This window comes from Mustelus asterias, chromosome 22, assembly GCF_964213995.1.
Source record: "Mustelus asterias chromosome 22, sMusAst1.hap1.1, whole genome shotgun sequence".
Classification (NCBI taxonomy): domain Eukaryota; kingdom Metazoa; phylum Chordata; class Chondrichthyes; order Carcharhiniformes; family Triakidae; genus Mustelus; species Mustelus asterias.
The window spans coordinates 29,193,922-29,219,219 of NC_135822.1; the positions used below are offsets into that span (position 1 = coordinate 29,193,922).

The 25,298-nt window shown below is 48.8% G+C and overlaps 1 protein-coding gene across 3 annotated transcripts in view; it reads right to left on the minus strand.

Moving 5' to 3' along the window:
- LOC144509981 (N-acetyllactosaminide alpha-1,3-galactosyltransferase-like) overlaps nt 1-25,298 on the minus strand; it is a 65,843-nt gene that overhangs the window by 23,223 nt on the left and 17,322 nt on the right. For all 3 annotated transcript variants that reach the window (XM_078239056.1, XM_078239055.1, XM_078239054.1), the window contains exon 2: nt 2,181-2,264. In XM_078239056.1, coding sequence (XP_078095182.1) covers nt 2,181-2,264 — 84 coding nt within the window. The remainder of the gene's footprint in view (nt 1-2,180; nt 2,265-25,298) is intronic.

The following is a 25,298-nucleotide window of genomic DNA, read 5'->3' on the forward strand; positions in this document are numbered from 1 at the left end:
TCGTCTCTGCAGCTATCGCGGCTTCGACATGTTGTCTTAACAGGTGAGTTTAACAGCTGGAATCAGGTTTACAGGCAAGAAAGATTTCTTGCCCGAGTTTGTGTAGGCATGGCACTTTTAGCTGCCCAGTTACTCAGAGCAGTGTACTAATCGACGATTTTGGATGCTCCTCGCTATATCTTTAGCAGAGAGCAAAATTGGCCACTGCGATGTGGACAAAATGTCAAGTTACCTTCTAAATAAGGCAAGTGGCAATCCAATCTAACAACCCAAAATCTCCTCATTACCTGTAGTGGTCAAAAAGGTCAAAGCTGGTCATATCTTCAGGGAAAGTCATCACCTGTTTGGGGAATTTGAAAAGTATTTTCATGCCTGGGTATATCTGCTTGCAAGCCTTCTGGAAGCTTGACAGCATTGCAGTCAGGTGACCTGTGGCAGCCATCTTGAAGATCAGTGTCCCTTCTAAAGAGGGTATACAGGTTTTTAAAAATGTCTCATGTTCTCAGATCAGCTGCACATGACACGGCTTTGACAGGGGCTTTCAGTACACTGGTAGGGCCCAATTGAAGCATGAAGAAAGTATGAGGGGACATCTAAGGTTCAAATTATAATTATGAAATAGGTGTATAAAACAAAGACCAAAGGTAATAGAGTGTAACTGCACAGTCACTCAACAGTTCCTATCTGAAATACTTGTATATCAACATTGCAGCATAACATCCACAGTGCAAACAAAGAACAGCATCAAATAGCAGGGCAGGTATCTGAACTATTCAGTGGCTTCTTCCCCATTTCCAATTTATTATTCTCTTTGTGGAGTAGATTTCTTACAATTCTTTGTGCTGGAAAACCAACAAATTTCAGGTGGACCAAAGAGGATGTGTCTCTAGTTTAGAGAATGATTCAATTGCTGCATGGTCCACACAACCATTTGCTTTCTTACCCAATAGGCCATTAAATCTGTGATGATGGTGGTACAATTGATATGGATATATATATATTTTTTGTGTTTAAGGAGAATGTTTCAAAATTTAGCTTCATGCTACAGGCAGTTGGTATGTCTGGAGGGAATGCAACTCAGATGACGGGAGAGCAGGAATATGTTAAGTAGAGTTCATGAATTTTTATTTACTTAAGTTCCCCTGGAATTTCTGATTACAGTGATTGACAGGGTCATGTGATGATGTGGTTTATGTGCAGTCCTGCATCTGTAGCAGATGAAAAAGCTTTTGCAGAAAGTAGTTTAATTTGCAGCTGAAGCCTGGTTGAAGTTAGAAGGATTTTGCAGGCTTCTGGAACTCTATTTCTCTCTGCAAGTTTTAAAATGATCTACACTCATTATAGCAAGTATATCTTTGGTTGCTAACTGTATTTAAAGTGGTATTTAAGTGTCTAAGAGCTCTGATGAAAGGGCATCTAGACTCAAGACGTTGGCTCTATTCTCTCCCCACAGATGGTGTCAGACCTGCAGAGATTTTCCAGCATTTTCTGTTTTTGTTTCGGATTCCAGCGTCTGTAGTATTTTGCTTTTACCCAAGAGGAATATTGCTTGCTTGGAACTGAAACAGTGATAAGATAAAAATTAAAGTTGTTTCCTTTCCATTTTTAAATATTGTTCAACTGTTAAGAGTTAAGCTGCTTCATTTGTTAGAGTTGTATTTAAATTGGGTTATTAAATAAAGTTTGTTTCACTCCAAAAGATCCCTAATTTGTCAGTGGAATTACTCCTGGAGCAAAGCATTCTTTCCTCACATCTAGGCCAAAATTGTTGGGGTCTAGTCTGGCGTCCTAATGTAATTTGGGGTTCTGGTCCAGGACCCTAACATATCAATGACCTAATTCACTATGGAGAACATCATAGCTGACACCAGTACCTTATGCAGTTGAATACCTTCCAGGGGATATCACTCAATAATGGTTAGAAAAGGGAACACCCGCTTGATGGGAGGGATTTTCTGGTCCCTGAAAGTCCTGCTCGAGGTCAATGGACCTGTTGTTTGTCCGCCAAATTAGCTATCTCATCCGCGATGATTCTCACAGCAGGTGGGACTGGAATCTTTAGGCCAATGTTACAGGAACCCAGGAGTGCCAAGGCCCATGGATAGCACCTCTACCGACTGCCACCCAGGCTGAAAATCAAAGTTACCCTCCACGGGCAGGGAAAAGGGAATGTGCCCTACCTTAAGAAAGCGAGGTCCACCACAGAATAGATGATGATGATTGTGAGGAGCAGCGGGATGCATTTATGTTTCGTCAGTAGGAACCTGAATAAGTAAAACAACCAAAGTCAGACTCCCAGCCGAATCACAGGATGGTACTGCACTGAAATGGGTCTTTCAGCCCATCCAGTCATCACTGCTGTCTTCCTTCACACCCACCCTGTCACCTCAAATATTGCTCAATATTCCTCCTTTTGAAAACAATCCAATTTCCTTTAAAAAAATTAAATTTCTGCTTCACCGCCACTCCCACTCTCCACAGAGAGTCATTTTGTCTAACCTCGCCCTTCATATTTTTTGTGATTATCTTAAATATCTATCCTCCCCCCTCCTTTCATTCTCATCTGACAATTGGATGAACAGCAGTGGATTATTCCCAATGCTAATCCTTCAGGATATTGAAGGTCAGCTTTTTATCAGAGTTCTAAAGCCCCTCATCACATTTTAGATGCCTTGTGACATCCTTTTAACACCAACGGAACCAACAGGTGCAGTGACGGATTTATAACCTCTTTCGACAAAAGAAATAAAACCCGAATACACTTACAGGCAGCAATTTCCTCAGAGTTGCCCCAGCACCAATGTAACTTCAGCAACGTAGATGTGCGTTGGAAACATTGTCCGTCTATGTGGGCAAAGGTGTTCCCTCCAAAACTTGTAATTTTGCGTTCAACGCGAGGGACGTTAAGACTGGGGACTAAAACGTGTTCCACTGTCGACACTCGGTGACAGCCAGAGTTAGGTACAGCACAGGTTAGATTCAGCATCAAATGGGTCTATCCATTCCCTAAAGTACTAATCTCACGCAGCCCAAACAGGGTGTAAAGTTGACAGGGCTTGCTAAAACAGGGTGCGAGGCAGACTAGTTTTTAAAATGGGCCTTGTGAGAATGGGCACCACCATGCCCGAGAGGCTCAAAAGGTCACAGTGCCATAGGAATGTCTTCAGTACCAACCTCACAGCAACTACACTGCCTCAAATGTGGTAAGAGTTTACAGTTTTCAGGCATCTTACAACCTCTCTGAACAAGACTAGAATTTAACGTAAAGCTTTCTGCTCGAGGAAATAGAAATTGGATTGAAGTGAGATGGTTTGAAAAGAATTTCCATCCCTAGTTGCCCTTGAATGGTGGACTGTCTTGAAACACAATGATGAAGGAACTTCTCCAATCCTTTTCAGCTTGATATTCCAGTATTCTGATGAAGGAAGAACAGTATGGCCAATGAAGGATGGTGAGAGATTTGGGTGGGGAACTTGCAGGCGGTGGTGTTCCCATGGAAGTTGTTTCCTTTCCATTTTTAAATATTGTTCAACTGTTAAGAGTTAAGCTGCTTCATTTTTTAGAGTTGTACTTAAATTGGGTTATTAAATAAAGTTTGTTACACTCTAAAAGATCCCTAATTTGTCAGTGGAATTACTCCTGGAGCAAAGCATTCTTTCCTCACATCTAGGCCAAAATTGTTGGGGTCTAGTCTGGACTGCCTTTGGTCCTCCTTCGTCCTCAAGGTCACACGTCTGGAAGGTGCTGCTCATGAAGCCTTGGTGACTTGGTAGAGTGCATCCAGGTGCTAACGCATGTTGAAGACGCTGTACACTGCTGAGGAGAGAAGTGGATGAAGCCAAACGAACAGGATGCTGATCAAACAGACTGCTTTGCCAGGAACTGGCCCATCCAGGCAAATGGAGAATATTTCCTCACACTCTTGACTGGTGTCTTGTAGGATGAAGAGAGATTTGATAGATTTGGAGTCGAGTGTCTCGCCACAGAATCCCCAGATTCTGACCTCCTGTATGAGCCATGCCATTTATGCAGCTGATTTGCTTTGAGGTTTCGGCCCCCAGAACATTAATAAATGGGGATTTGATAATTGATTGTCAAAAGGGAGGTGGTTAAACAAGTGCCTGATACAAATGCTCCATGTCACTTATCAGCCTAAGATTGCATACTGTCCACATCTTGGACAACTGAGGAACTGTGAATGGAAATGAAGATTATGTGGTCAGAGAACAGTCTCATTTCTAGCCTTACAACAGAGGGACGGTCACTTTGGAGGCAGCAAAAGATGGTTGGGCCGGAGACATTGCCCAGTGAATGCCTGCAGCCATCTTCCCGGCCATAGTATGAGGAACGGTTGAGGACTCTGGGTCTGTACTCGTTGGAGTTTAGAAGGAGTTTAGAAGGGGCGGCACAGCAGCACAGTGGTTAGCACTGCTGCTTCACAGCTCCAGCGACTTGGGTTCGATTCCCGGCTTGGGTCACTGTCTGTGTGGAGTTTGCACATTCTCCTCGTGTCTGCGTGGGTTTCCTCCGGGTGCTCCGGTGTCCTCCCACAGTCCAAAGATGTGCGGGTTAGGTTGATTGGCCAGGTTAAAAAAAAATTGCCCTTAGTGTCCTGAAATGCGTAGGTTAGAGGGATTAGTGGGTAAATATGTAGGGATATGGGGGTAGGGCCTGGGTGGGATTGTGGTCGGTGCAGACTTGATGGGCCGAATGGCCTCTTTCTGTACTGTAGGGTTTCTATGATTCTATGATGAGGGGGGATCTTATTGAAACTTACAGGATACAGCGAGGCCTGGGTAGGGTGGACGTGGAGAGGATGTTTCCACTAGTGGGGAAAACTAGAATCAGAGGGCACAACCTCAGGCTAAAGGGATGATCCTTTAAAACAGAGATGAGGAGGAATTTCTTCAGCCAGAGTGGTGAATCTGTGGAACTCTTTACCGCAGAAGGCTGTGGAGGCCAGGTCATTGAGTGTCTTTAAGAACAGAGATAGATAGGTTCTTGATTGATAAAAGGGGATCAGGGGTTATGGGGTTGAGAAAAAAAATCAGCCATGATTGAATGGCGAAGCGGACTCGATGGGCCCTGTGGCCTAATTCTGCTCCTATGTCTTACGGTCTTATAGATGTTTAATCTCCTTTGGGCCAGAGGCACTCAAGAGTTTCCCTGATTCTCCACTGCCTTCAGTTATAGTACGGCTCATCGACACTACTCCTAGTTAAACGTTGCCTTGCTGTCGAAGACAGTCATTTTGGACTCTCTACCTGCCACATAAATTGTGGTGAATTATGGATAAAGATTGTAATAATATCTGGAACTGAGACTTACCGGTGGAACTTCCACAGAGCATCAATGAGCAGGTTATTGTTCGGTAAGCAAGTTCCTCTTGATAGCACCGTCAATGGCGTCTTTCATCACTTTTCTGGTGCTAAGTGAACGGATGGGGCAGCAATTGGCTGAATTGAACTGACCATGTTCGCTTATGAACAGGACACATCTCAACAATTTCTCTACACAAGTAGCTGTGATCATTGCTATGGATGGACTTGAACAGATTAGACGAGGATGGAGGAAGATATTTCTGGAGTAAATGTCTACAGCACTACAACCAGGATATTTTGATTTATTATTGTCACGTGTACCGAGGAGATATGTGAAAGGTATTGTTTTGCGTGCTATCAATACATATCATACTGTACATAGCTCACAAAGAGTCGCCACGCTCCAACGCCATCTTAGAACATGGTTATGGTAAATTCACAGTGAGATCAGTAATACATCCCCATTCTCTCTTCCACTCCGTGTTGTGGGGACTGGCTGCAAGTATTTTAGCACCTTGTGTCGTGGTCAGTTTTTGTGAATTAAAGGGACACAACCAACAGGGGAAAGAAATAAAGTTTTAAAATGAACTAAAAAAAATAAAGACAGCAACTTGTAGAATGGATTGCTGCCCTACATTAACACATCCATTTAAAGTTTATTTATCAGTGTCACAAGTAGGCTTACATTAACACTGCAATCAAGTTACTGTGAAAATCCCCTCGTCGCCACACTCCGGTGCCTGTTCAGGTACACCGAGGGAGAATTTAACACGGCCAACGCACCTAACCAGCACATCTTTTGGACCGTGGGAGGAAACCCATGCAGACACAGGGAGAACGTGCAGACTCTGCACAGACAGTGACCCAAGCCGGGAATCGAACCCAGGGTCCCTGGCGCTGGGAGACAGCGGTGCTAATCACTATGCCTCCGTGCCACCCCAATAGAGAGACAGAGATTGCAGACATGTCGGAGACTCAGGGGGTGGAGTGTGCACACAATTGTCAAGGCTTCGTTCAGAGCACTCAGCTGTTGCTCAGTGTCTTACACAGGGTAAACTAAATTGGATGAGAACCTGAGCAGGCACAGAAGGGTCATCCGCTCAGCGCATCTGGCGAAAGATGGCTGCAAATGCCTTGGCATTTGGTAGGTTCCACCGTCAGTGTGAATAGGGATATCCGTAAAGCTTCCTCCTCCTGTTTCTTGCCCAAGGCATAACAAACACAGAGGGTTCAAGTTGAGTGTGCGTACACACCCACACACATCCACTGAGTTAACTAATAGTTTGCAGTGTTTATTTCAAATTTAAATGGGGAGATTTGCATCAAGAGTAAAGCAAAACCTATTTTTTGGGGACAAAGCAACATGATTAAGGCAAGGTTCGTAGCACCAGGTCATGTCAATGTCCGCACCATCCCAAATGTTCCTTAACCAACTGTTCTGAAAGTTTACAGGGGGGAGGGGGGGGGGGGGGTGGGGGGGGGGGGGGGGGGTGGCGGTCGGTCGATGCGGGGCAAGGGAAAAGGCCACACCTCCCCTTTCTACCAAATGGCTGGGGGAGAAATGGGGAGGGGGGGGTGGGGAGGAGTGAACAGGGGTCTCATCAAGTCCAAACGCCCACCTCAGAAATTTGCGCTGGTCAATCCCAGGTTAGAAAGTCAAACAATTTGTGGTTAGCTCGAGGGTGGTTGCTTAGAGGTTGGTCCAACTCCCTGACAGCAACATTCGATTTCTTAGCGCCGAGCAGGGAAGAGAGGTGAATAGGTACTCTTCAAAATTGGTACAAAAAGTCAGTGTTCGAGAGAGAGACCGAGCGAGAGAGACCGAGCGAGAGAGACCGAGCGAGAGAGACCGAGCGAGAGAGACCGAGCGAGAGAGACCGAGCGAGAGAGAGACCGAGCGAGAGAGAGTGAGGGAGCGAGAGAGTGTGAGGGAGCGAGAGAGTGTGAGGGAGCGAGAGAGTGTGAGGGAGCGAGAGAGTGTGAGGGAGCGAGAGAGTGTGAGGGAGCGAGAGAGTGTGAGGGAGCGAGAGAGTATGAAGGAGCGAGAGAGTGTGAGGGAGCGAGAGAGTGTGAGGGAGCGAGAGAGTGTGAGGGAGCGAGAGAGTGTGAGGGAGCGAGAGAGTGTGAGGGAGCGAGAGAGTGTGAGGGAGAGAGAGAGAGAGAGTGAGAGAGTGTGTGTGAGAGAGAGAGAGTGTGTGAGAGAGAGTGTGTGTGACAGAGAGAGTGTGAGAGAGAGAGAGAGTGTGACAGAGAGAGTGTGTGTGAGAGAGAGAGAGTGTGTGAGAGAGTGTGTGTGAGAGTGTGTGAGAGAGAGTGTGTGAGAGAGAGAGTGTGTGAGAGAGAGAGTGTGTGAGAGAGAGAGTGTGTGAGAGAGAGTGTGTGAGAGAGAGTGTGTGAGAGAGAGAGTGTGTGTGAGAGAGTGTGTGTGAGAGAGTGTGTGTGTGAGAGAGAGAGAGAGTGAGAGAGTGTGTGTGAGAGTGTGTGAGAGAGAGTGTGTGAGAGTGTGAGAGAGTGTGAGAGAGTGTGTGAGAGAGAGAGTGTGTGAGAGAGAGAGTGTGTGAGAGAGAGTGTGTGAGAGAGAGTGTATGTGAGAGAGAGTGTGTGTGAGAGAGAGAGAGAGAGTGTGTGAGAGAGAGAGAGTGTGAGAGAGAGAGATATATATATATATATAATAGAGAGAGAGAAGCACATTTCATGTGTATTTTTAAGTGGCATTTCCCTGTAAGAACTTCAAATCTTTTTTGCTCTTAAAATGCAAACTCCTCCCATTTCAATTGTGGAAATCAAGCCTCAAACATCAAAACTCCACAATCCCCTTCTACCACCCCTCCCTCGCCACGGGCTGTGGCTCAAACAGGCGAAGGCAGACAGAGTTCCATAGCGCAGGAATGACACAGACTTTATTTCAGCCACACTGCTGCCCAATTGCAATTTAAAGCCAAAAATAAAAGTCACACGGCACGCAGTGGCAGCAGTTTATGTTCAACGTCAACATTCTCTACGGAGCCACATTCCTCTCTGTGAAAGACAGGGACACAAACCAAAAGGAGACAGCTGGGATCACTCTTTGTACAACCAACAAAAAGGGTAACTGAAGTCCCATGGCCGCAAAGACAGAACAGCGCAGCAATGAAGGCAGAGCTTAGAACAGGAAGGAAAGTAAAACACAAAGCAAAGGCAGTTTTTACCCCTGACAATGGTTTCAGGTGCGGTGACTGGATGGGAAGAGGAGGGAGTTCATCATTTAATCTCGCTGATTGGAAAGTTCTGGGGTCTAAGAGTAAAACCCGTCTGCTTGTCGTCATGTCGTGGGCCGCTTTCTTTGCCAGGGTTTCTGAAACAAAGTTAGTCCTCGCTTGCAATTGCTTTGTTTTTGATTAAATTGTATTTTTTGTCATTTTCTTATTGAAATAAGACGTCTCTCCAATCCCAAAGTGCACTTCCGCTCACAGGCCCAGGCTTTTTTCTGACCTGAAGCTGTGCCCTATTGATGTGCGTTATCACACACGAGGCTCGAGATGCTCAGGAAATAAAGGCTTTTATTTACTATTACAACGAAGCTACCATGTATAGTACACGATCCCAGACTGAGGGGTCCCAGACAGAGCAGTAACCTTTATACCTCTCCCAGGAGGCGGAGCCCGACTGGGATGTACCATAATAACTATAATACAAGGTGTAACAGCCCAACCCTAACCCCAACAGCAACAAGTAGAACAACCCATCCCTAACCCCAACAGCAACATATATACATACTTGTAGTACTGGCCAGACCCTGGCTCAGTACTATCTAGTGGGAACCAACGATGGTTCACCACATTCACCCCTCCTTTGAAGACAAAGGCCGGTGGGGTACAAAAAAACAGAATAATTTGTCATCAGTCTATAAGTTCAGACGGTCAGGGGGACTGCACCGTCGTTGTGACCTCCTCAACACCGGTGATGACACCGGAGTAGGCACTCGCGGTGGCGTTCTCCCCAAGGCGATGTCCAACGGTTCCTCCACAGTCTCACGGGCCGGTTGACCCCGAGGTGATGATAATCCGTTGAGTTCCGACACGCCCTGAAGTGGCGACCATCCCCTGGACTCAGGCAAGCTGTACACGGGAGTAAAAGGGTTAAGTAATGGTCCCGATGCTGCCCGCGCCATGTCCGGAGGGGAAACAACAGTTGGAGGGTTTCTAACAGGGGGTATGGGAGCGACAGGGGTTTCTACGTCCCCTGCTGGCACCAGGTCTCGGATCGAGACCGTGTCCTCTCGCCCGTCAGTGTATGCCACATAGGCATACTGAGGGTTGGCGTGGAGGAGATGGACCTGTTCGACCAACGGGTCGGACTTGCGGGCCCTTACATGTCGCCGCAGGAGGACAGGTCCTGAGTACGTCAACCAAGACGGTAATGAGGTCCCAGAGGAAGACTTCCGAGGGAATGAAAACAGCCTCTCATGGGGAGTAGCGTTGGTTGCCGTACACAGGAGTGAGCGTATGGAATGGAGCGCATCAGGGAGCACCTCTTGCCAACGGGAGACTGGAAGGCTTTTTGACTTCAACGCCAGTAAGACAGCCTTCCAGACTGTAGCATTCTCATGTTCCACCTGTCTGTTACCCCTAGGGATGTAGCTCGTGGTTCTACTAGAGGCAATCCCATATGAGAGCAGGTATTGCCTCAAGTCATCGCTCATGAACGACGAGCCCCTATCGCTGTGAATGTAGCAGGGGTACCCGAACAGGGTGAAAAGATCACGGAATGCCTTGATAACCGTGGCAGCGGATGTATCAGAGCAGGGAATAACAAAAGGGAATCTCGAGTACTCATCAAAGATGTTGAGGAAGTACACATTCCGATCTGTTGAGGGAAGGGGGCCCTTAAAATCGACACTCAGTCTTTCGAAGGGACGAGTGGCCTTGGCTAATTGTGCCCGGTCAGGTCGGTAAAAGTGCGGTTTGCATTCCGCGCATACCCGACAGCTTCTCGTTATGGACCTGACATCCTCCAACGAGTAGGGCAGGTTGCGGACTTTTACAAAGTGGTAGAGCCGAGTGACCCCAGGATGGCATAGGTCATTATGGAGAGCCTGCAAACGGTCCTCCTGTATACTGGCACATGTTCCACACGACAGGGCATCCGAGGGCTCATTGAGTTTCCCTGGACGATACAGGATGTCGTTCTTGATCTTGCCCCTCAACGTGTTATTGAACACGAACGCCACGGACCGCTGGTCCGTGATCAGGGTGAACCGTTTTCCCGCCAAGTAATGGCGCCAATGCATGACGGCCTCCACAATGGCCTGGGCCTCCTTTTCCACCGCTGAATGCCGAATTTCGGGGCCTTGGAGGGTGCGGGAAAAAAAGGCGACGGGCCTGCCCGCCTGGTTAAGTGTGGCGGCCAGGGCGAAATCAGATGCATCGCTCTCCACCTGAAAGGGGATGGACTCATCAACAGCGTGCATCGTGGCTTTCGCGATGTCGGCTTTTAGTTTATCAAAGGCCAATCGAGCCTCTGGTGTTAGGGGAAAAGAGGTGGACTTGATGAGCGGACGGGCTTTGTCCGCGTAATTGGGAACCCACTGTGCATAGTAAGAGAAGAAGCCTAAGCATCTTCTCAGTTCTTTTGCACTAGTGGGCAGGGGAAGTTCAAGGAGGGGACGCATACGGTCTGGATCAGGGCCAATGACGCCGTTTTCCACCACGTATCCGAGGATGGCTAAACGGCACGTACGAAATGCACACTTCTCCCTGTTGTAGGTCAGATTCAGGCAAGATGCAGTGCGTAGGAACTTCAGGAGATTTGTGTCGTGGTCCTGCTGGTCATGGCCGCAGATGGTGACGTTATCCAGGTACGGGAAGGTAGCCCGCAGCCTGTTCTGGTCCACCATTCGGTCCATAGCACGCTGGAAGACCGAGACCCCATTGGTGACACCAAAGGGAACCCTGAGAAAGTGATACAAGCGACCATCCGCCTCAAAAGCCGTGTATTGTCGGTCCTCTGGGCGAATGGGGAGTTGGTAGTAGGCAGACCTGAGGTCTATGGTGGAGAACACCCGGTACTGCGCAATCTGGTTGACCATGTCAGATATGCGCGGGAGGGGATATGCATCCAGCTGCGTGTATCTATTAATGGTCTGACTATAGTCAATGACCATCCGGGGTTTGTTCCCACTCTTGACCACCACGACCTGCGTTCTCCATGGACTAGCGCTAGATTGTATGATCCTTTCCTTGAGGAGCCGCTGAACTTCAGATCGAATGAAGATCCGATCCTCAGCGCTGTAACGCCTACTCTTAGTCGCAATGGGCTTGCAGCCTGGCACAAGATTCTGGAACAGGGAGGGTGTGGTAATCTTCAGCGTCGAGAGGCTACAGGCAGGGCACGTTGGGCAATTTGGAAGCTGCTGTTCTCCCACTGAAAGCGGAGGGAGTGGCCCACCGTACTGTAGGGTTACACTCCTCAAGTGGACCATGAAATTTAGTCCGAGGAGTATTGGCGCGCAAAGGTGCGGCAACACCAGGAGCTTGAAGCGCTCGTAAACCGTGCCTTGCACCGTTAAATTTACCACGCAACTCCCTAGCACGGTGACAGACCGGGACCTTGATGCCATAGAAATTGTCTGTTTGACAGGTTGGTTCTGGAGGCCACACCGCTTCACAGCGTCTGGGTGAATAAAACTCTCAGTGCTCCCGCTGTCAAACAGACAATAAATCAAGTGATTGTTTACCTGAATGTCCATCATAGACTTGTCGAGTCTATGAGGCTTGGCCTGGTCCAGGATGATCGACGCCACTGTTGGTTCGTGAGCGCCACTGCAGGCAGCTGAGATAGACGAAGATGACCCCTGCTGGTCGTTCGCGGTCGGTGCCGACCAACATGGCCGCTCCCATAGGTCGCACGTGGGTGATGGCGCCAAAATCAGCAACCCGTGGTGGTCACGCATCTCCGACTCCGTCAACTGTAATGGCGTCGTCCTGGCCTCGCACGTGGACGAAACCCTCGACGATGCTGACGACGAAGAACCGGGCTCCGGGGAGTCGCAGGCCGCACTGCTGTTCCTAGAAGTAAGTTTAGATCGGTATACTTTCGAATAGTGCCCCTTCTTACCGCAGGCGGAGCACAACACAGCTTTAGCGGGACACCGTTGCCGAGTATGCTTCGCTCCCCCACAGAAGTAACACCGCGGGCCGCCCAGAGCTGCTGCCGTCGTCAGGCCCGAGTGTGGGCACGCCATCACGCAGCTTTTCGAACCCGAAGGATGAGGAGGGATCAGCGACTGCTCCTGCCACGTTGTCTCCACGTGGTCTTCAGGATACAATACTAGGCTTTTGGAGGCCGTCTCCAACGTATCCGCTAGTTCTATCAACTTAGTGAGGTCAAGATTACCTTGCTCCAGCAGTCTGAGTCGGATATAAGATGATCCGATTCCCGCCACAAACGCATCTCGAGCGAGGTCGTTCATGTTCTGGTCTGCCGACACTGCTTTGCAGTTACAGCCCCTGGCGAGCTGTAGGGGCTCGTTCGTGTATTCTTCCGTCGTTTCGCCGGGCTGCCGTCGTCGAGTGGCTAAGATGTATCGAGCATGCATCTCGTTTGGCGGTTTAATGTAACGCTTCTTAAGAAGCTCAAGGGCCCTTGTGTAGTCAGTGGCCACACGGATCGCGAGGTATACGGTGTCGCTTACCCTCGCGTGGAGGACCCGGAGTCTGTCATCGTCTGTGGTGACCGCTGCGGAGGCTGCCAGGTAGTCCTCAAAACATTTCAACCAGTGGTCGAAGGTGTTAGAGGCGCCCGCCGCACGTGGATCCAGTGTAAGACGTTCAGGTTTTAACATCTGCTCCATACTCTCTGTATCGTTTTTTTTTACGACGAGAGTTTACTTAACAGTAAATAAAATTGATGCGCGTTATCACACACGAGGCTTGAGATGCTCAGGAAATAAAGGCTTTTATTTACTGTTACAACGAAGCTACTAAGTATTAGTACACGATCCCAGACTGAGGGGTCCCAGACAGAGCAGTGACCTTTATACCTCTCCCAGGAGGCGGAGCCCGACTGGGATGTACCATAATAACTATAATACAGGTGTAACAGCCCAACCCTAACCCCAACAGCAACAAGTAGAACAACCCATCCCTAACCCCAACAGCAACATATATACATACTTGTAGTACTGGCCAGACCCTGGCTCAGTACTATCTAGTGGGAACCAACGATGGTTCACCACACCTATGTAGCAGTTACTTGCTCAAGATCTTGGCAGCAATAGCAGATTCGTCATTCATAGCACTGAGGTCAGTGATTCACTCCACCAGCATTGTAACACTGCTCAATGTCCTTCTCCAGTTCAGAATCCAGGAAACTTCAGGTCATCATACACCTCCCCACCCTCACCCAGGACAGACAAGTAGCCATCCAGAATGCCAATCAGCCGACAGCTGGATCTTCTGAAGTTAGGCACATCCATGTAATGGGTCGAAGGGCGGGTGTCCAGTGAATAGATCAATGCCCACCAGGTGAACCTTGGCTTGTCAATCGCGGAAGTTGACAGGTCCACAATCTTGCACAGATGCCCTTTCAGAACCACAAAGGCGTTCTTGCGCAGAGCAGAGCATTGCATGCAGTTGCCTAGTTATTATTCACGGGTGGATGTAGCAAGGCTGCACCACTTGGATCTGCCGAAATCTACTTCAAATAATACTCTTACGGACAGGGAAACTTGCAATCCATTAATTGGGATTAATGCGCAGAATGAACACAAAAGTGAAACACATCCATTCCCCCATTACAAAGTTTAATTACATACAAGGCAATGTCTAATGTCCTTCAGACTAACGCCCTTCCGAGCTCCTCTCTCCTTTATACCTCATCTAGCTCACACTACATAGATGGTGCTTAATCTCTTGGACCCCAACAAAGGATGACAAATGAATTCTGCCTGCCTCTATCACCCTACCCTGAGAATGAATAGGGAGAGAAAGGGCCACTTATGGATGAGTTACTGGAGTTGCTGAGGTCCTGTGTCTATGACACTTTCAGGAAGTGAAGAGGAGGAAAGTCTCCCAATGCCCTAGGAAATGTAACCAACCTCTTAAATTAACTGTCCATTCATCTCATTGCTGTATCTATCAAATTGACTGCCATAATTGGCCTACAAAACACCAGTGACTACACACCTCAAAGATAAATGTGCTCCAACACTGTCATTCTTAAAAAGATGTAAAATGTACTACCGGTTAGAATACGCTAGCAGATCCTAATCACAATATATGTCATCTGCCTATGGAAAATGGAGCTATGCTTAGCAAATGTCCAAATGTTGGTTAATATTTAAACAGCTCATCATTAATAACATCTTTCCTACCCTCTGGCCATCCTGAAGCATCGCGGTGCCAAAAGAATTGTCTTTTAGGTGTGTAGTCACCGGTGTTTTGTAGGGTAATCATGGCAGCCAATGGCAGCAATGAGATGAATGGAGAGAAGAGGCTGGTTCCATTTCCCAGGGCTTTGGGAGACTCTTCGCTTCACTTCCTGAAAATGTCCATAGACACAGAACATCAGGGACTCCAATACTTCATCCATAGGTAGCCCTTTCCTTCCCTATTCAACTTGAGCAGGCGATAGCAGCAAGCAGAATTTATTTGCCACTGTGGTGAACCATCGTTGGTTCACCACTGGGGTTGTTATTATGTTACTGTTGGGCTAGGGTGTTGTTGTTGTTATGGGGGTTGTACTATGTTGTTGGGTTAGGGTGTTTACCTGTTCTAAGTGCTGTCTTGGCACACTCCAGTGGGGCCCCGCCTCCGGTGGCAGGGTATAAGACCCCCTGCTCCGGCAGGACCCCTTCAGTCTGAACGGTTGTATTAGTGTTAGCAGTTTCGTTGTTATCTGATTAAAGCCTTCAGTTATAAAGCCTTGTTTCCGGGTGCTCATTGGGGTGCATCAATTTAATCAGATAACTTAGAACATGGAACAGATTCTAAAACCGGATCGTCTGACACTGGACCCACGTGCGGTCGGTGCAGCTAACACGTTCGAACATTGGTGGAAGTGCTTCGAGGACTACCTGGCAGCCTCGGTAGCTATCACTACGGACAGTGATAGACTCCAAGTCCTCCACGCTAGGGTAAGCGACACGATTTACCTAGCCATTCGTGCAGCTTCCACTTACCAGGGTGCCGTCGAGCTCCTAAAGAATAGGTACATTACGCCACCCAACGAGATTCACGCTCGTTATCTCCTCGCTACACGACGTCGGCAGTCGGGCGAGACCATAGAAGACTACGCCAATGAACTCCTGCAGCTTGCCAGGGCTTGTGACTGTAAGGACGTCTCCGCCGAGCAGTACATGCACGACCTCGCCCGAGACGCGTTCGTAGCAGGGGTAGGGTCCTCATACATCAGATTAAAATTATTAGAAAAGGGGAAACTCAATTTGACCCAGGCAATGGGGATGGCCGTGAGGTTGGAGGCGGCGTCGAAGAGCTTGGCGCTGTACCCCGAGGACCACGTGCAGTCAACGTGGTTGGAACAATCTCTGCTCCCTCCTCGCCCCGCGAACACGCGCTCCCAGATCGATTCGACGACGGCGGCAGCTCCAGGTGGCCAGCGATGCTATTTTTGCGGTGGGGCCAAGCATCCACGGCAACAGTGCCCGGCAAGAACGGCAATCTGCAGCCAGTGCGGTAAAAAAGGCCACTACGGCAAAGTCTGCAGGTCCAAACCTAAAAACGGCAGTGCAGCTTGTAACCCTCCAGAACGGAGACCGTCTCTTTCGACGCCGCAGTACCCACGAGGTCCGACCACGTGCGATCTCAGGACGGCGCCATCGTGGCAAACAGAGGAGCAGGAAGACCACCAGGAGTCGCTGCGCTTGGTGCCCTCGGCCACATGCTATCCATGGGGGCGGCCATCATGGTCCACGACGACTAGGAGCGACCAGCAGGGGTCCTCAGCATCCACATCGGCAGCATGCAGCAGCGACCAGCAGGGGTCCTCAGCATCCACATCGGCAGCATGCAGTGACGCCCAGGGGCCAACGGTGGCGTCGATCTCTCTGGATCAGACCAGGCATTTCAGGCTGGAACATTCTATGATGGAGGTAAAGGTTAGTGGCAGAACTGTGAATTGTCTGTTTGACAGCGGAAGCACCGAAAGTTTCATACACCCTGAAACTGCTAAAAGGTGTGGACTCCGGATTCTCCCTGCCAAACAGACAATTTCCATGGCATCACAGTCCCGGTCTGTACCGATCCAAGGACGATGTATGGTAACTCTTGAGGTACAGGGCACAATTTACGAGCAATACAGGCTCCTTGTGTTACCTCACCTTTGCGCGCCAATTCTCCTCGGACTAAACTTTATGGCCCACATGAGGAGTGTGATCCTACAGTACGGTGGGCCACTCCCTTCACTGGCAGTAGGGAATCAGCCGCAGCCTCCAAATTGCCCAAAGCGCCCCGCATGCAATCTATCCACCCTGAAAATCACTACACCATCCCTCTTTAAGAATCTGGTACCTGGCTGCAAGCCCATCGCTACTAAAAGTAGGCGTTACAGCGCTGAGGACCGGATCTTTATTAGATCTGAGGTTCAGCGGCTCCTCAAGGAAGGGATCATACAGGCCAGTGCTAGTCCGTGGAGAGCGCAGGTCGTGGTAGTCAAAAGCGGGAACAAACCTCGGATGGTCATCGACTATAGTCAGACCATTAATCGTTATACGCAGCTGGATGCGTATCCTCTCCCGCGCATTTCTGATATGGTCAATCAGATTGCGCAGTACCGAGTGTTTTCTACCATAGACCTTAAGTCCGCCTACCATCAACTCCCCATCCGCCCAGAGGACCGACAATATACGGCTTTTGAGGCGGATGGTCGTCTATACCAATTCCTCAGGGTTCCATTTGGTGTCACCAATGGGGTCTCGGTCTTCCAGCGTGCTATGGACCGAATGGTGGACCAGAACGGGTTGCGGGCTACCTTCCCGTACCTGGATAACGTCACCATCTGCGGCCATGACCAGCAGGACCATGACACGAATCTCCAACACTTTCTGCGCACTGCATCTCACCTGAATCTGACCTATAACAGGGAGAAGTGTGTATTCCGTACGCGCAGGTTAGCTATCCTTGGATACGTGGTGGAAAACGGGGTCATCGGCCCTGATCCAGACCGTATGCGCCCCCTTACTGAACTTCCCTTGCCCGCTAGCACGAAAGCACTGAGGAGATGCCTCGGCTTCTTTTCGTACTATGCACAGTGGGTCCCCAACTATGCGGACAAAGCTCGTCCGCTCATTAAGTCCACGACCTTCCCACTTACGCCGGAGGCCCAATTGGCCTTCAAGGCTTTGAAAAGCGACATTGCGAAAGCCACGATGCACGCGGTGGATGAATCCATCCCCTTCCAGGTGGAGAGTGATGCATCTGATTTCGCCCTAGCCGCCACACTAAACCAGGCAGGCAGGCCCGTCGCTTTTTTTTCCCGCACCCTTCAAGGCCCCGAAATTCGGCACTCGGCGGTGGAAAAGGAGGCTCAGGCCATTGTGGAGGCAGTCAGACACTGGCGCCATTACCTGGCAGGTAAGCGGTTCACCCTGATCACGGATCAACGATCCGTGGCGTTTATGTTTAGTAACACGCAGAGGGGCAAGATCAAGAACGATAAGATCTTGCGGTGGAGAATTGAGCTCTCCACCTATAATTACGATATTATGTATCGTCCAGGGAAACTCAATGAGCCCTCGGATGCCCTCTCGCGCGGAACATGCGCCATCATGCAGGAGGACCGCTTGAAGGCTCTCCACAATGATCTATGTCATCCTGGAGTCACCAGACTCTACCACTTTATAAAAGCCCGCAACCTACCCTACTCGGTGGAGGAGGTCAGGTCAGTTACGAGAAGTTGTAGGACTTGCGCAGAATGCAAACCACACTTTTATCGACCAGACCGGGCACATTTGGTCAAGGCCACTCGCCCTTTTGAGAGGCTGAGTGTAGATTTTAAGGGCCCCCTTCCCTCAACGGATCGGAATGTCTATTTCCTTAACATAATAGACGAATTTTCCCGGTTTCCGTTTGTTTTCCCCTGTGCGGACACGTCGACTGCCACCGTCATCAAGGCATTCAGTGAGCTTTTTACCCTGTTCGGGTACCCCTGCTATATTCATAGCGACAGGGGCTCGTCGTTCATGAGCAACGACTTGAGGCAATTCCTGCTCTCATTCGGGATTGCCTCTAGTAGAACCACGAGCTACAACCCTAGGGGTAACGGACAGGTGGAAAGGGAGAATGCTACAGTCTGGAAGGCTGTCCTACTGGCACTAAAATCCAAGGGCCTTCCAGTCTCCCGGTGGCAGGAGGTCCTTCCAAATGCGCTCCATTCTATCCGCTCCCTCCTGTGTACGGCAACCAATGCTACTCCCCACGAGAGGATGTTCTCATTCCCTCGGAAGTCGTCCTCGGGGACCTCATTGCCAGCCTGGTTGACGTACCCAGGACCCGTCCTTCTGCGGCGCCATGTGAGGGCTCGGAAGTCCGACCCCTTGGTCGAACCGGTCCAACTCCTCCACGCCAACCCTCAGTATGCCTATGTGGCATATCCTGACGGGCGAGAGGACACTGTCTCCATCAGAGACCTGGCGCCCGCAGGGGACGTAGCAACTCCTGTCGCTCCTATTCCCCCAGTCACAGATCCACTACTCCTCATTACTTCCCCAGACGTGGCGCGGTCAGCACCGGGACCAGTGCATAACACTTTTACTCCCATGTACAGCTTGCCTGAGACTCGGAGATCGGCGCCACCATCATCACCACCACCAGCACCACCAATCGTTCCAGGATCCCCTGCACCATCGCCTCATCAGGGCCGGCCGGCCCGGGAGTCTTTGAGGGGACAGCCAGATGTTGCTTTGAGAGAGCCACCGCAAGCACCTGCTCCGGTTTCGCAACCGGTGTTGAGACGATCGCAGCGTCGGTGTGGTCCTCCAGGCCGTCTGGACTTGTGAATCCTGTTATTTATTTATTTTTTTTTGTCATTATCTGTTCTCATTCACCCCGCCACCTTTGGTTCCTAAAGGAGGGGTGAATGTGGTGAACCATCGTTGGTTCACCACTGGGGTTGTTATTATGTTACTGTTGGGCTAGGGTGTTGTTGTTGTTATGGGGGTTGTACTATGTTGTTGGGTTAGGGTGTTTACCTGTTCTAAGTGCTGTCTTGGCACACTCCAGTGGGGCCCCGCCTCCGGTGGCAGGGTATAAGACCCCCTGCTCCGGCAGGACCCCTTCAGTCTGAACGGTTGTATTAGTGTTAGCAGTTTCGTTGTTATCTGATTAAAGCCTTCAGTTATAAAGCCTTGTTTCCGGGTGCTCATTGGGGTGCATCAGCCACCCATCGTTGGGTTCCTGAGGGATTAAGCATCATCTGTGCAGTGTGGTCTAGATGAGGTTAAAAAGGGAAAGAGAGGTTCCAGAAGGACATTAGTAACATCAGGGTTTTACAACAATTTGACCTTCTTCCTAGGCTACCGCAAACTAGCAAACTCAATGTCATGATTTACCATGGTGGGGTTTGGTCACAAGCTCTGCAGTCACCAAGCAACCCATACCCAACATTCCTGTGTGAACTCTACCACCAGGTGACCTGGAAGCACTTCTCTATGCAAAAGGGCAACAGAAAACTCGGCTCGCCAAAAAAGCAATCGAGTGTACGGGATCAACTGAAAACCTCAAAACTGAGATTGATAGAGTTTTACACTAAGACAAAGGCAAAGTATTGCGGACGCTGGATTCAAAAACAAAAACTGAAAATGCTGGGAAAAGATCTGACAGCACCTGTGGAGAGAGAACAGATGTGGAGATGCCGGCGTTGGACTGGGGTGAACACAGTAAGAGTTTTAACAACGCCAGGTTAAAGTCCAACAGGTTTATTTGGTAGCAAATACCATTAGCTTTCGGAGCGCTGCTCCTTCGTCAGATGGAGTGGAAATCTGCTCTCAAACAGGGCACAGAGACACAAAATCAAGTTACAGAATACTGATCAGAATACGAATCCCTACAGCCAACCAGATCTTAAAGATACAGACAATGTGGGTGGAGGGAGCATTAAGCACAGGTTAAAGAGATGTGTATTGTCTCCAGACAGGACAGCCTGCAAGTCCAGGAGGCAAGCTGTGGGGGTTACTGAAAATGTGACATAAATCCAACATCCCGGTTTAGGCCGTCCTCATGTGTGCGGAACTTGGCTATCAGTTTCTGCTCAGCGACTCTGCGCTGTCGTGTGTCGTGAATACGACTGAGAGAACAGAGCCAATGTTTTGAGTCTGGATGACCCTACGTCAGAGCCTTGATAAGAGTTTTATTGAGTAAGGGGTACTACGGGATTATGGAACTAAACTCAGGTAGAGTTAAGATAAAGATCAGCCACAATCTAATTGAATGGCAGAACAGGTTTGAGGGCAACCAAAAGAGAAAATGCTGGAAAATCTCAGCAGGACTGGCAGCATCTGTAAGGAGAGAAAAAAGCTGACATTGAGTCCAGATGACCCTTTGTCAAAGCATCATTCATGGGACATGGGCGTTGCTGCCTAGCCAGCATTTGTTGTCCATCCCTAGTTGCCCTTGGAATGAATGGTTTGCTCGGCCATTTCAGTGGGCAGTTGAGAGTCTTTGACAAAGGGTCGCCTGGACTGGAAACGTCAGCTCTTTTCTCTCCTTGCAGATGCTGCCAGACCTGCTGAGACTTTCCTCTTATGGTTTTAGATGCCAGCATCCGCAGTAATTTGCTTTCATTAAGTTTGAGGGGCTGAATGGCGCCCTCTATCCCGGTCTTCATATCAAAGCCAAGGTTAAATGTGGGTTCTTGCTGTGTGTCCATTAGCAACGTACTGAAATGGGGCCTTCCTGATCTGTATGGGTTATGCACTTGTTGAGGCAATGTCGGGGGGTGCTCCTACTGAATCTGATTTCAATCAATGAACATCCAAAAGAGACAGCGACGCACTGCAGCCACTCGGCTGTCAAGGTCTTTACATTTCAACGCAGTTTCAAACAGTTAAGAACCGACTACTGCACATGCTCAATGTTCACACACTGGGGTTGCAGGGTTAGGAGTTATACAGGTGGCAGTATGGAATGGTACTGCTGGGTGAGCCCATAGCTCATAAGGTTGTCAGCTTCTATTAAAGTCATTCAGTTACCATCTTCAGTCACCGCTCTCTCCACAGGACACCAGTGCAAGCAGTTTCCATTACAACACCGGCTCCAGACAATACTAATCCACAAAGTAATTTACTTCCTCCACATCATTGTGTTGCACTGTGGAGTCAGGGAGATTATTGAATCGTATTAGATTGAGAGGGTTCTTTGTGTGACCGAGTCTTTGGAAAGGCATATGGTATAGCTACTCATCACAGTGGTTAATTACAGCTGGCAACTGGAATCACGATGTGGAGATACCGGCGTTGGACTGGGGTAAACACAGTAAGAAGTCTCACAACACCAGGTTAAAGTCCAACAGGTTTATTTGGTAGCAAAATCCACTAGCTTTCGGAGCGCTGCTCCTTCGTCAGGTGAGTGGGAGTTCTGTTCGCAAACAGGGCATACAAAGGCACAAACTCAATTTACAAAATAATGGTTGGAATGCGAATCTTTATAGGTAATCAAGTCTTAAAGGTGCAGACAATGTGAGTGGAGAGAGTGTTAAGCACAGGTTAAAGAGATGTGTATCGTCTCCAGACAGGACAGTTAGTGAGATTTTGCCAGCCCAGGCAAGTCGTGGGGGTTACAGATAGTGTGACATGAACCCAAGATCCCGGTTGAGGCCGTCCTCATGTGCGCGGAACTTGGCTATCAGTTTCTGCTCAGCGACTCTGCTTGTTGTGTGTCATGAAGGCCGCCTTGGAGAACGCTCACCCGAAGATCAGAGGCTGAATGCCCGTGACCGCTGAAGAGTTCCCCAACAGGAAGAGAACACTCTTGCCTGGTGATTGTCGAGCGGTGTTCATTCATCCGTTGTCGTACCGTCTGCATGGTCTCCCCAAAATGCCATGCCTCGGGACATCCTTTCCTGCAGGTCACAGGCATTCGGCCTCTGATCTTCGGGTAAGCGTTCTCCAAGGCGGCCTTCACAACACACTACGGCGCAGAGTCGCTGAGCAGAGACTGATAGTCAAGTTCCGCACACATGAGGACGGCCTCAACCGGGATCTTGGGTTCATGTCACACTATCTGTAACCCCCACGACTTGCCTGGGCTGGCAAAATCTCACTAACTGTCCTGTCTGGAGACAATACATATCTCTTTAACCTGTGCTTAATGCTCTCTCCACTCACATTGTCTGCACCTTTAAGACTTGATTAGCTGTAAAGACTCGCATTCCAACCATTATTTTGTAAATTGAGTTTGTGTCTATATATGCCCTGTTTGTGAACAGAACTCCCACTTACCTGACGAAGGAGCAGCGCTCCGAAAGCTAGTGGATTTTGCTACCAAATAAACCTGTTGGACTTTAACCTGGTGTTGTGAGGCTTCTTACTGTAATTGGAATCACAACTGGACATATGCAAAGTCTTCAATAATTTGGAAATTCTAACCACTGCAATAGGCCGGGGCTACGTTAACAGGCTACACAGTTCAGAAGATCCCTTTCTTCAGTGCATCGATAGCGACACCGAGTGGGATCTTTGCATGACAGACCCGCATGCAGAGGGATGCGGTGGTGGGAAAGGGCCAATAACAGAACGGGGACTTACTTCTATCAAAGCCATCTTTGCCGTGGTAATTTAACTGAAGTTTTACCAGGATGTTGCCTGGTATGGTGGGAAAATCGTATGAGGAAAGGCTGAGGGGCTTGAAGTTGTTTTCGTTAGAGAGAAGGTTAAGAGGTGACTTAATAGAGGCATACAGGATGATCAGAGGATTAGATAGGGTGGATAGTGAGAGCCTTTTTCCTCGGATGGTGATGGCTAGCACGAGGTGACATAGCTTTAAATTGAGGGGCGAGAGATATAGGACAGATGTTAGAGGTAGGTTCTTTACTCAGAGAGTAGTAAGGGCGTGGAATGCCCTGCCTGCAGCAGTAGTGGACTCGTCAACATTAAGAGCATTCAAATGGTTATTGGATAAACATATGGATGATATTGGAATAGTGTAGATTAGAGGGGCTTTAGATTGGTTTCACTGGTTGGCGCAACATCGAGGGCCGAAGGGCCTGTACTGCGCTGTAATGTTCTATGTTCTCTGTTCGGCATTAGTATCCTGCTTTCAGGCTTTCCTGGCCAGTGTTGTAATTATATGTTCGATTAATACAAAATTTACCAATCACACTGGACTGGTAAACTAAACTAGGTTTGGTTTATCTGAAAATGCAGTACAGAATTGCTCAGATTTACTGTAAAGATTTGATAGCTATTGTTAACAGGGAAGTACAGCTGCAACTTTTTGCTCTTTCGGGGAGTTGGTGCAGACTCAAATGGGCCGAATGGCCTCTTCCTGCACTGTAGGGATTCTTCATACCACTCGTTAAACCAAAGCTCCTCAAAATGATGTCTGTTGGTTGGATGGTTTACATCCTGGCTACCTACCCTTTAGCATATGCTCTCTTAAAGCAAGATCACAACAGAGGCTGGGCGAGATTATGTTCTTCATCTCTCAAAGAAAGGATTTCTAGTTACAAGGAACCCCAGTCAGGTGCAGAATGGCTGGATTCCTCTGTTCAAGGCGGGTGAAGTGCAGGATCAGTGCAAGGCCTTCCAGTAGGAAATGCCTGTCAACCAATGAAACACACACTCACGGAGGTGCGTGACCACCAGCCTCTCGCTTAGACAGGGCTGCAGACAGATAGAGAGTTTCACTCCTTGAGCATTTCTCAGCCTGCTGATTTCACAGAAGGAGCACTCCCTGTGTTGTGCTCTCTCACCTGGCGAGTTCCACACAGCTGTAGAAATCCGTCTAACGGCTGTTAAATCCAGAATGCTGGGTTAGATCCGGAGTTAACTGGGCAGTTCAATATCTGAATTAAACACTTTTGAGCATTCCGCTTGCCTGTGAACTTTTCTGGGTTAAAACCGGGAGTGGACACAAGGTTGGGTTTACGAGCAGATGCTACTTTTCAAGACTTGAGCCTCCTTCCTCATCGTACGCTGCCTCACCTCTTGGAGTTAACGTTCTGTCCACTGAATCAAAAGGACAATCCGGAATCAAGAGAGTAAAAGTCCTAGAACTACTGAAGTGGAGGGTACGCAGGCAGGTTTTAAACGAGCAAATCAGAAGATAGTCAAAATTTATTTACCACATTCAAACTCCAACATTCCAAGAAAGACGAAAGCAGATCAATGAATGCCATCATCTCTCACTTCACATCAATGAAGCAGCTTTTCACTTCCCACCCCCTGGTCAAAAGCTAGTCGAAGGGTTTTATTTCAAAGAATGACCATTCCGTTGATAAAACTGAGAAAACCAACAGCTTTCAATGTTTATTTTTCAAAGTCTATTTATTACTGTTACAAGTAGGCTTACATTAACACTGCAATGAAAATCCCCTAGTCGCCACACTCTGGCACCTGTTCGGGTCAATGCACCTAACCAGCATGTCTTTCGGACTGTGGGAGGAAACCGGAGCACTCAGAGGAAACCCAGGCAGACATGGGGAGAACGTGCAGACTCCGCACAGACAGTGACCCAAGCCGGGAATCGAACCCGTGTCCCTGGCACTGTGAGGCAGCGGTGCTAACCACTGTGCCACCTTCCCCCCCTTAATTAAAAATTCATCATCACTTTCCAGACTGGTAAAGCTATCCCTTGTTAATCTGGTAAGATGTCTGTGTCGATATGCGCGATCTTCTTGGAGATCCTCTCCACTTGGAGCCAGCAGTTTGAGTTGTCGATGGTAGTCATGAGTCTCCACATCAATCTGGTAAGATACAGGGACTTTCCTGTCCCATTTGGCTAACCTCTCCTGAAAGTGATAGGCCTTGTGATTTCAGTAGCATCA